This window comes from Sander lucioperca, chromosome 5 (assembly GCF_008315115.2).
Source record: "Sander lucioperca isolate FBNREF2018 chromosome 5, SLUC_FBN_1.2, whole genome shotgun sequence".
NCBI lineage: Eukaryota > Metazoa > Chordata > Actinopteri > Perciformes > Percidae > Sander > Sander lucioperca.
The window spans coordinates 8,181,999-8,194,302 of record NC_050177.1 but is presented as its reverse complement, the minus strand read 5'-3'; the positions used below and the strand labels follow the sequence as shown (position 1 = coordinate 8,194,302).

At 39.9% G+C, this 12,304-nt stretch overlaps 1 protein-coding gene across 5 annotated transcripts; it reads left to right on the top strand.

Annotated features, from left to right (window-relative positions):
* The first annotated feature begins 296 nt into the window (after nt 1-296).
* map6b (microtubule-associated protein 6b) lies at nt 297-7,811 on the top strand. Of its 5 annotated transcripts, none has more exons than XM_031296444.2 (4): nt 297-1,469; nt 3,184-3,439; nt 4,035-4,083; nt 5,960-6,045. In XM_031296444.2, the coding sequence occupies exons 1-2, from the start codon at nt 724-726 to the stop codon at nt 3,437-3,439; spliced, it is 1,002 nt and encodes a 333-aa protein (XP_031152304.1). In that variant the 5' UTR covers nt 297-723; the 3' UTR covers nt 4,035-4,083; nt 5,960-6,045. The 5 variants fall into 5 exon arrangements, with proteins under 5 accessions (XP_031152304.1, XP_031152305.1, XP_031152302.1 ...); XM_031296442.2 differs by having other exon boundaries at nt 301-1,469; nt 3,184-3,397; nt 5,960-6,196; XM_031296441.2 differs by lacking the exon at nt 4,035-4,083 and having other exon boundaries at nt 302-628; nt 705-1,469; nt 3,184-3,397; nt 5,960-7,811.
* Nucleotides 7,812-12,304: the final 4,493 nt, after the last annotated feature.

The following is a 12,304-nucleotide window of genomic DNA, read 5'->3' as shown; positions in this document are numbered from 1 at the left end:
AGAGGTGCCAGTTCACCTCCTGGGCACTGCCAAGGTGCCGTTGAGCAAGGCACCGAACCGCTCAGGGCGCCTGTTCAGCAGTCGCAGCCCACTCACTCTGACATGATGTGACATCTGAGCATGTGTGTGTGTATTTCAGGCCTGTGTGCAGTGTGTAATAACAACAGAGGGTAAATTGTAATTTCCCCATTGGGGATCAATAAAGAGTATAAATTATTATTAAAATTATAAATTAAAATCACCTTTATATAATTCAGATTATCAGTGTCTCCTCCCTCTCTGCTGGCCAGACGGTGACGAGCTCAGGTGATAGTTCACCGTGCAAACTCATAGACCCCGGGCATCTCGAAGCATCACACGAATGTGGGTGGGGTCGCTTTGATGCGCAACCAGACAGCAACGTGCACTACACAGCAAACCCCTAAAGTCCCTTTAAACTTCAGTCAGAACAAATAGCCTGCAGGAGGACAGAGAGGGAGGCGTGGGGGATCTACTTCCCGTAGTCTCTGGCAAAGATCGGTGACAACAGAGAGTTAACATCAAGCTTTAAGGAAGAATAACCCTGACTGGGCAGAAACAGAGGGTACAGGGTGAGGCACCGGACCGAACGCTTGCAAGTCTTCGAGTCGTGAGTAGGGCGTTTATTTACACCTTCTTTATTATCCCTCGTCTAGAGTTTTTTCTGCACATCTTTTTCTCGCCAGCCTCCTAGTATTTATCATCATGGCATGGCCGTGCATCACGCGTGCTTGCTGCATCAACCGCTTTTGGACCGAGCTGGACAAAGGGGACATCGCGGTGCCTTTGGTTTTCACCAAATACTCGGATGTGGCCGACGTGCAGCATTTTCCCCATCACCCGCAGCCGAAACTGAAGAGGGCCGGAGCCATTGCCATAGAAACCCAGCCCCATCCCGGTGAGCAGGAGGCTGGGAAGGCACCGCCCGCGACGGGTGCCGCAGCGGGCAATGATGGCTCTGCGTCCGTCATGCGCCAAGACTTCAAGGCGTGGAAAGTGCGCCCCGAGCCCAGCTGCAAACCCAGAAATCAGTACCAACGCTCGGCAGCCCCGTTCAATACCGAAACTCAATACCAGAAGGATTATAAACCCTGGCCTATACCGAAGAAGCACGACCACCCCTGGATCCCCAAACCCAGCCCCACCGCCGCCACCAGCACCTCCGGTGGGCCGGAGCGGAGCGCGGGGAGCGGAGCACAGGAGCATGCGGCCACCGAGGCCGAGAGCGGCGTGGAGAAGAGCGAGCTCGAGGAGCAAACGCAGGAGAAAGAATCAAAGGAGCCGACGAAGAGAAGCGTGAAGAGGGAAAAGTCAGCAGACAGACAAACGGGTGAGAAGACAGAGGCACAAGTGGCTGCAGATGCGAGCGCCGAGCAGAGGAAAGGCAGAGCAGCAGCAGACGCTCTCAACAGACAGATAAAGCAGGTTATGACGACTTCTAGCAGCTACAGGTAAGTCTGCGAGAGCGTGAGCCATCATCATGCAGCCTAGTACGAAGGGTGTTTCACTTATTCTATGAAATAAAAGCATTTAGCTTAACTGTGGCTTTAGAATGGTTAACAACTGAGGCATTATGAGGCTATTAACGGTGTTGCATACAAGTATCCCATTTCTGAAAGCATTTCAACTAACATGCTAGCCTCTGTGGGCCACACTGCTCTGTCCAGTGATGAAACATTAGAGATCACCAAGGGATGTTTGGTAGCCTATTGCACATGGTCTCCCCTTACAATCTCCAGCGATTTCCAAAGCAAACTGATATTGCCAGAGATAAAGGTTGCATTATTGATTTATTCCTCTCTCAGAGTACTACCAAATCAATGCAGTATAGCCCATGAATGAGTAGAGCCAGTGAAAGGGTCTAAATGTAATCATGTGTCTTCATGTGGTTTATTTGCAGGCTACCTCTGAATTTAATTAGGGAGGCATGATGCATGCCAGTTAACTTGCTGGTTTCAGCCTCCCCAACATTCGTTGTTCTCGTACCGGTACCTTCAATTTTGTGAATAAAAGAAATGTATTCCAAATGATAATTTCAAATGAACTCAAGTGACCAATAAACTTAATGTGCCACTTATTAAACAGTGAACAGTTAAAAAATGTAATCTGATTACATAATTAATGAATTATAGATTAATAATTGGCAGTTGTACAAAAGAAGAACACAGACAGGTAGGCCTACAAGAAGAATAAACAAAGAAACCAGAGGTGAAGTAAAACCCATATGTAGGCTATTGATTAAAACAGGCTTTCCTGTTCAATTAAATAATTTCTTAGTCACTGAATAGATAGCTTTGATTTCAGCAAATAATAGGACAAAAACATAATTCAGTTATACACTGCAATACCAGTTAGTTACCAGTGATAAAAGCATTAATTATTGTTTCAGTATATAGCAATATGAATAATCTCTCAATATCTATAGTTGCTGATTTTATAAATAGGTTAATTTCCTGAAGTGGAGCATTGCATTTCTCTTGATAGTATCTTAGAAAATGTACCTCTTATTATATATAATAGGTGTGTTTAAAAGTCGATTTTAGCTTTTTACAGTCGGTAAAACAATACATGCTGCTATGTCAGGTTTTACAGAACTTAGAAAGTACATCTAAAGATCAAATTCTGACATCAATGCTAAAAAAACAAACAAAAAACAGTCAGCCAGTATGGAGAAATGAATAGGCAACTATGATCCTGTGATACAAATCAAATGTTTAGCAATAAATTGGCAGCAGAGCTCTACACAGCCTGGAGTTATCGTCAACAATAGACATTATAGACACATAGAAGAGTCTCTCATTGTCACTATAAGACCAGTCAAATTTAGTTTTGCCATGTTTTTAAGTGGACAACACTTTCTATTAAACTTAATCTAGATAGCTGCTCCTGGGCGTGAGTATTTGTCATTTATCAATTAGTTTGACCGAAAGTTAATCAGCAACTACTTTGATAATCGATTACTCCTTAACTCAACATTCTCTGGTTCCATCTTCCACAATATGAGAGTATTTAGAAAATATTTAATGCATTTCTTCTTCATCTTTAATCAAGAAAATAATAGGCCCAAATCCAAAGATATTCAATTAATCGAGAAAATAATTGTCAGATTAATCGATACTTGCAGCCATAAAAACCTCTCTGTTTGCTTGTTTCCATTGTTCTTAGGACTGAGTTCAAGGCATATAAGGATGTGAAACAAGTGAAGGCCATTAAAGCTCCATCTCAGTACAAACCCCCAGTGGAGGAGACCAGTCTGGAAACCAGCTACAGCGCCACATACAAGGGGGAGCAGGTGAAGGCTCACCCCGCTGACAACAAGCTTATGGAGCGCAGGAGGATACGCAGCCTGTACAATGAGCCTAGCAAGGAACCTGCCAAGGTGGGAGCATGCCCACACACAGATCCACTGATGGTAGTTTAGGTCTGTGAAGTACTGGTACCACCATTTACTATTTACAAGAGTTTCCTTTAAGTACACTGAATTATAGCCATGTATAAAACTCTATTAGCCCTGCTGTACCCTAGGTATAGTACTTTGTGATTAACACACTTTGTCAGTTTTACTGTGTTTTGAACTTGAGTACTTATTCACTGGAAGTGCTGCTGCGTAAATGTTATACAATGTGAACTGATGGCAGGCGAGTTTTCATTGTTTTCAGAATTACCACTAACACCAACAAAATGGCTTCATATCTCAATTTTAAGACATTTTAAATGACAAAATAAGTACTTGCCATTGTTAAATTATTCCACCATGCATATACATCAGCCAGTGAAATTTTTAAATAGCCAGTCTGTGTAAATTTTAACTAAAACAACATGCCAATGCAGAAAATATTTATTGCATCAGTTTGGCAGCCAGTGACGTCATCTCTATTAATGTAGGCCTTTATTTGAAGATATTCCTAACATATATTGGTATCTGCGTGCATGTTATCGATAGTTCAAACAACATTGGTTAATAATGTGTCTCTAGTAGTGTGTTCATATGGCCACTCCCTCTCTCATTCTTGTAGGACGTCTCAGAGACTGAGAGCAGCTCTGTTCTAAATCTGCTGTAGTCAGGTGTGTTCTCTGCTTCTTCTAGAAGGCATGGAGGCTGACCTCAAATTTATCAGACGCAAACGTGCATATTGTCCACATACACACACAGTATGCGCCTTGGCCAGTACGAGCCACAGTCACACGTATCACCCAACTGCTATATGCAACCCTGCAAAAACTATCAGCCACAGCTTCACTGTTTGCCCACTTCATAGCCTGCACCACCTTTTATGCAGCTTAGTTAAAAAAAAACTGACCCTGCAAATTCTGTGGGTTTATGCAAGAGTGTGGATTCATTGAAAAATGGAAGAAACAAAGAAGCTTATATGATACCTCTAAGTAACCGATAAGAATGGTAAAAAAAAGCAAAATGGTATTTCATCAGTTTTTACACGCCTGCACACACAATTGGCTCATCATCAATTTTACTACATACAAGTGGGAAGAGAGGCACAACAGGGTGTGTGCCAATGGCAAGTGGTATCAAACATTGGTAACACTTGTTTGCAGATGATGTTATCCTTTTGGCTTTTGATGTCTGATTTGTGTAGTAACAGTTAGCAGCTCAGTATGATGCAGCCGTGGAGATCTAATTTTATTCTTCAATGTCCAAAGCATTAAGAAAGTGTACTGAAAATTAGTAAATGTGAATCTGGACTGTATTGTGAAAATCACCATAGTGCAGAGTACACTGCTTTTAAGGTTTTTTTTGGCCATGAATGACACATTCCTCTACCACGCCCAATGTTAACATATTCCACCTTGACTAACGTGTCGTTTGTGGCAACAAAATTACTACAACCCATTTATTCACAGAAACAGAGCCCTTCATTTTTACTGTCAGAAAAAGCCTTTTACAAACATTGTCATTTCTTACAATATACAAGTTTTTAAGGTTTATTTATTCAGCAAAAGTTGAGCATGTTTGCAACTTTTTTGCTGTACACCAACTCATTTATACAAATTAAACATCTGGGAGGTTGAGTCTTTTGTTGTTGTGGCAACCCCACAAGTGCAGAGAGAAGCTAAGTGCCTTGCTTAATTTTACCAGTTGGTATGGGAATTTGAACCAGCGATCCTCCAGTCACATGCCTGCTTCCTAAATGTCTAGGTTTCGCCACCACAGTTAATAGTTGAATGTTACCAAAATATTTCATTATTTAAAGTGTACAGTAAGACTAACATCATATACTAATATAAACCCTTAACTTTGTATGTTATGGTTTCTTTAAAATGTCATAGAAAAATGCACGAACCACTGTTCTATAAAAGGAAAGGCACAAATGCACCTTTTGTGCTGTTTTTTCTTCTTCTTTTATCTTCATTGCACTAACCATATAATGCAAATATCACCTATACCATATGGTGTCATTTGCCTGTCATAACTTTAAGTAACAGGATAAAAAGGGTACGTATTGCATGCTAAAATAGGACTTTGACATGATTTAGAGTCTCCATGATTTAAGCAATCATTTGTAAGGAATAATTTGAGATTTTGGGAAATGCACTTATATGCTTTCTTGCGAACAGATAGACGATAGGATTGATACCACTCTCACATTTAGCACAAAGAGTGGAAACCATGACAGTAAGTCACTGCTCCCTGGCAAAGAAATAGTCCGGCACATAACCCCCCCCTTAAAATGTTGTTGTTGTTGTTGTACCTTTGACATAGCCAGGCTAGCTGTTTCCCTCTGTTTTCAGTCTTTATGCTAAGCTAACCGGCTGCTTGCTGTAGCTTCATATTTAATGGACAGATATGAGAACAGTATCTCTCGACAAGGAAGCAAAGAAGTGCATTTCCCAAAATATCAAACTATTGCTTTAACATCAGTTAAGGTTGAATTGACTATTTTGCCTTTAATCTTGCAATATTTTCACCTCTATTCTCTTTCAGGTGGATAAACCAGTTTCTCGTCCCAAACCAAAAAAGACACCAACAACAACAACAGGGAAAATTGTGAAAAAGTCAAAAGAGAAGCAGATTGCTAGTTCCCAGTCAACCAAGAAGAAACCGTCTTTGGGCGCCCCAGAACCAAAACCAGATGGAGCTGTCACAAAGAAGAGCAAAGAGATTAGCAATAGACTGGCTGAAGCGAAGCAGTAAAAGTAGTTCCTCTCTACACTGCGTGATTAAAAAGGTGACTTGATGAATTAGGCAAATTTCTTCCCTTTGGTTTATTTCCTTACCTGTTGTTTTTGCTGTCCTGTCATATATTGTTCACCATTGAATGGGCACTGATGTTGAGCTTTTAGAATAATCCAAATAATTTCACTGCAAAATGTGTGTGTGTGTGTGTGTGTGTGTGTGTGTGTGTGTGTGTGTGTGTGTGTGTGTGTGAGACTGTGTAAATGTGTGAAAGTATGTGATTCCTTGTATTTTGGTGCACAGAACCGCTTTTAGTATTGAGCACATAATTTGCACATTGTTTATATAACTTCTGTTTGACATTGAACTATAAAAAAGCCATCAGTACACATGTAGTATGTGTATCATAGGACATGTTTACCTTTGTCTGAATGGATAACAATTGCGATCAATATTAAAATGATTGTAGAAAATGTCAAGGGGATGCTTTTTCTCTAAGACTGTATCACATAAGAGGTTTTGTGATAGTACAAAATCTGTTTTACAGTTGCGTTTCCTAGTTACAGTGCCTCCGCTGTATGGTCCTGGTTTTCATTTCATTGTTCTGGATGATATCTGGTTTTATCAGTTTGGTTGCTAAGAAACCAAATGAACTGTAATATAATTGCTAAAGCTTGCATGCAGGACCCCGTTTTTGGTAGTAGCGACATTTTAGCAGACTATATGTCACAGTCACATTTTAGCTTGTAAATTGAGCCATTAAAGATAAACATACAGGAGCAAGACCTTTTCAAATATAATGCATGTGTAGTAATAGATTCTGGTCACACCGAAAAACAAAAGTACATACACTTAAGTAAAATCCTAGTCTAGTGGCTGTTAAAGCTATAAACTAAACACACCAGCAGTATGGTTTCACCCACAAACATTTTCTTGCAATCTAAATGGAGATCCACTCTTTCGATTTAGTAGGAATACTGCAGTTCTTATGATGACTCAGTATTTTGTGACATTGTACTCCATCCGCTCCTCTGAGCTGTGACGCTGTAATTGTGCTAAATAAGAAGAAAAATAATTATGCATATAGGCCTGAAAAAGGGAGAACCTATCGTATCTACTCAATAAATGTCACTCTGAATGGGCTGATCTCTCCAGGTGTTAAAGGACAAGGAATGGGCCAGGACTTGTCGTTCAGCTCTTTAAAATGCTGCTGTCTGAAAATGCGCAAATCACATCTGTTCATTGTGAGCATGATATGAGGTGTTTCTACTAAAACCCTTCGTGGCCAACATGGCCGCAGTGTGTGAGAGCCCAGTGGAACACTACCCACCATGAGTCTGCTTCCAGGTTTAGCTTCTGTGTGTGTGTGTGTGTGTGTGTGTGTGTGAGAGTGAGTGAGAGATGTTTTTGTGTATGACCTCTACAGCCTGCAGCCTGCTAGCATCAAGTCTGACCCAACCACTAGATGTGCTGCTATGCACTCCAACACCCTGGTGCTATATCTCTCATTGTATATGCTGTCTGGTTTGGACTGCGTGTGGCGTCAGACCAGAGTGAAATGATGAATGACAACGTCATACCGCTGCAAAACATGTTGTGATATTGTGCTTGTACTCTCAGCTTGCTCTGAATGAACTCTGATTAAAATAATGATACAGGATCCTGTGTTGTGACTTATTTTACTCATTAGTGTTTCTTTGATGTATTTTGTAAATTGAATAACTGTATTCTACCGTCACACCCATAATCTCCCAAAATATTGCTTTTGAATTGCAGAAATGTAAAAAAAAAAATGTTAAAACTATATTTTTTTTACTTAATATTTGTATTTTAATATTAAGTGTGGATTTAATGCAGCAGCCTTTAAATTCTAATGATGAGTAATTTTACTCATCAAAACATATTCTGTAAATTCTGCTGTATATTTTTCTAAATATTAGGATAATATAAAGGCATTTAATTAGCACAGTGAAATTGCAGGAGATGGTGGCTATGTTGCCGAGAATACAAAATTAACCTAAACAGCATTAAAAAACAGGCCTTAGAAAACATTTACCAGGCCTGGATTTTATTCCCACAGCACTCCTAGAGGCCAAAGTAAGCACGGTGTGTAAGGTTTTTCAGAGTAGGCATGTTGTGCCCTACACAGCAGATGTTTTAATCCTCAAAAGTCAGCCACCATTTAGAGCCATTTAAAGGGTGTTTTTCTTAATATGAGATGTTATCGGTGCATCATTTTTTCCATGTGCTTACACTGCAGGGATTTAATAACTAAGATATGCAAAATGTTTAAACCAAAGATTCAAAGTCCAAATGTAATTTGGAAACATGATTTGATCATTTTTTCAGTTCATTCACTAGCTAGCTTTTGGATGCTGGCGGTCATTTCCCTGTGAATCAGTCATCCTGACATAAAACTGCATGAATAATTCAGTTGTTATGGGCCCTTATGTTTGCAGAGCAGCATGAAATATTGAATAACAGATACGCAATGGCACTGGAGCTGCCTAAGCTCTTGTCTATAAAAGACTTATCTGGCTGGTTACAGTCTCATCTTCATTGCCTATTATATTTTGTCAAAGGTGTAGAATTGAGAATTCATACACATGTTTTACTGTGTGTGAAATATACTATATCATTTATGGGTGTCCTTTTTTGTCATGTTGAAGCAGTAACTGCCAGTTACAAAAAGGGTACAAAAAGGTCCTATAGCCATAGAATGTATGTAAACTAAATGTCCAGCAGTTTAGGACAGGCCACGGATGATAGTTGCCAGTTTATGAGTCTGCACTGAGCCATTGTTTGACATACAAGTGTGGATGAAATGTGCACCACAACATAGCTATTTTAAACACCTGCATTGTAGATATCAGTGTGCAATATTGTGTGACTTCATTTAAGTTGTAGCAACTTCACATTAGGAGACACACAGCCTCATGAAAATACTGTATTTCTTGGACTGGCATAGTGTGGTGCTGGTGTTCAGTAAATGATGACCTCTAGTGGACAAGATCTAATTCACAATCTCATAGCATCACGTGGACGTGGATAAAAAGTAAGGTGGCTGCAGGCAAAGCAAAGTAGCTCTGATTTCGCCTCCTTTAAGTCCAGTTTTTATAGGTGTCCATGCCTGTGTGGCTCTAATCTCTGTTGATATATTGGACATCCGAATGCTTGCCAACACAAAGAAACCTTTTAATACAACATGGAAAATGTGAGAGAGCAACGTAACCATAGTGAGGCTCGCTATGTCAGGATTATTAACTACACATGACAAAAACTACATTGATGGCACTGATGTTGATGTACAGATCATCAGGTCATCACAAACACATGCATCCACAATACTGGGACATACAATAATATTGGGACATACATACATACATACATACATACATACAAAAACAGAAATATGATATGAATGCAATAAAATCCCATTAAACACTAAAAAAATGGAATATTAACAAAGATTGTAAGAGTAAATCCTTATGTTTATGTATCGTCGTCATATTTCTTTGGCACTCAACAATGGAAAGGGGTGACTACAAGGAGGAGCTTTTTCTTGGGAGTGTTAAGCCTTCAACTCAAGGAAATCTATAAACAGAGTTTGGCGTGGTGGTAAAAGGTAATATTAGGCATAAAGACTTATGATTTAACAACACCCATACAACAAAACACACAAAGGACGAACATGATCTCAGCAGTCAGTGCCAGATTATATACTTGAAATTATACATTTGACCTGCAACATATTAGTGTTGCTACAGGTGAAAAAAAGGTTGGTTGACTCCCTACAAATATTCATAATATATCCTTATAATTCCAATTTAGCAAAATGTATGACTTATCTGATATGTGTGTGTTCTCTTTGAGAGAAACTAATAGTCACCTTTTTTAATGTAGCATTTGCATTGTTTTTTAAAAAAAATAAATTAAGCCATTTTATTTTTGATCCAATGTATGGTAGTTTGAAATTTTAAAAACATCTTTGTTTCTGCTGTTTAGCTACCAGGGCACCCCTGATATATATTTTTACTAGTTTCTGCTATTACAGTAGTAGTATTCTGCAGCCTTGATTATTATGTGCCCTGAGTGCTTTTTAGTGTTGGTGTTTTTATTCATTGAAATGTTTTACCTTTCAATCATGGAATCATAGTTAAAATTGAAAAACATTTATCTTCACAAAAGATTTAAGTTAAATACATCATTCTTAAAATACATGTCTTCTCATTGACAAGCTGAACTATTCCAAAGTCTAACGTTTATTTAACGGAGGGCAGAATGTCCCTGTTGTATGAAAGGTATCAGCTGTAATAAAGCCTTCAGACTCCAGAACCACTTCATGTGTGTGTGTGTGTGTGTGTGTGTGTGTGTGTGTGTGTGTGTGTGTGTGTGAGACTGTGTAAATGTGTGAAAGTATGTGATTCCTTGTATTTTGGTGCACAGAACCGCTTTTAGTATTGAGCACATAATTTGCACATTGTTTATATAACTTCTGTTTGACATTGAACTATAAAAAAGCCATCAGTACACATGTAGTATGTGTATCATAGGACATGTTTACCTTTGTCTGAATGGATAACAATTGCGATCAATATTAAAATGATTGTAGAAAATGTCAAGGGGATGCTTTTTCTCTAAGACTGTATCACATAAGAGATTTTGTGATAGTACAAAATCTGTTTTACAGTTGCGTTTCCTAGTTACAGTGCCTCCGCTGTATGGTCCTGGTTTTCATTTCATTGTTCTGGATGAAGAGTAAATCCTTATGTTTATGTATCATCGTCGTATTTCTTTGGCACTCAACAATGGAAAGGGGTGACTACAAGGAGGAGCTTTTTCAAAGTCTAACGTTTATTTTACGGAGGGCAGAATGTCCCTGTTGTATGAAAGGTATCAGCTGTAATAAAGCCTTCAGACTCCAGAACCACTTCATATTGTTAAGTTGAAAATGAGAGACCAGCTTCAGTTTACAGAAAATAAAAAAAGGTAAATATATAAAACCTTTGCTGTCGAGTTTTCAAGATGATTGTGTTAGTTTAAAAACATCCCATTTTTAAAAGACACAGATAAGGGATTTTTTTTTCAATTTTGTTTTGTTTTATATCAATCATTTTTCTGTTGTGTCAGGAAAACCGGATCACCCGGAGTAACCCTACACTTCTTTAGTTGAACCTGCAAGTCTTTGAAGTGGGGCAGGAGACCGGATCACCCAGAGTATAGCCACGCTTGCTTCTCCTTTTTGTGAGGCTGCAGTCCCAATCACTGAGCTGCCATGTCGCCTCAGAAGAGGAGGGAGAGAGGATGGACGGGAGATAGATAATAGACAGATAATAGATAATGCCCAGTTCACACAAGACTTTAGCCCTGATGTTAGAGGAGTAAAGTCTGGCGGTAGAGGGTAGTAGGTGGGGAAAGGAGCTGGGGGAATAGGAGTGAAGACGAGAAGGGGGAGGAGGAAAGAAAGGATGTTACTTCTCTCTCCTCTCCTCCTCTCGTGCTTTTTTCCGCCTCCTTTTCCTTTTTCAGTCTTTTCAATTCCTCCTTCTCTCTCTTCTCATTTTCCTCTTTCTCTTTCTTCTCTCTCCTTCCTCTCTTTCTTGTCTCTTTTCTCCATCTACTCCTTTTCTTTCTTCTGTCTTTTTAATTCCTCCTTCTCTGCCTTCTTTTCCTGTCTTTTCAGCTTCGCCTTCTCCTTGTCAGTTTTCTGGGCGAGCTCCTGGAGGCTGAGTTGAAGAACCTGGAGGTCGGTGTTGTGTTGTGTGAGGATCTCTAGTTCTTCCTCCCTTTGAGCCACCTTGATGTGCCACTCGTCCTCCATCTCTCTGCTCTTTCCCTGCAGCTCCTGGAGGCTGAGGCGGAGGTCGGTGTTGTGCTGTGTGAGAATCTTAATTTCTTCCTCCATTTGGGCCACTTTGATGTGCCACTCGTCCTCCATCTCTCTGCTCTTTCTTTGCAGCTCCTGCACTCTCTCGGAGATCTCCTCCTTTGCAGCCATCTCGCTCTGGATGACCTCACGTTCTTTCTTTTGTAGCTTGGCCACACACTCCAATGTCTCTGTTTCAAGCGCCTTCTTTTCAGTTAGTATCTTGTTGATCAGATCGTCCATTTCCAGAATGACCCGGCTTAACTCACTGTCAGAGGCCTCTTGCA

What these genes read in the sequence shown, in the direction of transcription:
- map6b (XM_031296441.2), top strand. Translation starts at nt 724, where the DNA reads ATGGCATGGCCGTGCATCACGCGTGCTTGCTGCATCAACCGCTTTTGG. An exon ending in ACGACTTCTAGCAGCTACAG is followed by an intron (nt 1,470 to 3,183) that starts GTAAGTCTGCGA and finishes CATTGTTCTTAG; the next exon opens with GACTGAGTTCAAGGCATATA. An exon ending in CTAGCAAGGAACCTGCCAAG is followed by an intron (nt 3,398 to 5,959) that starts GTGGGAGCATGC and finishes ATTCTCTTTCAG; the next exon opens with GTGGATAAACCAGTTTCTCG.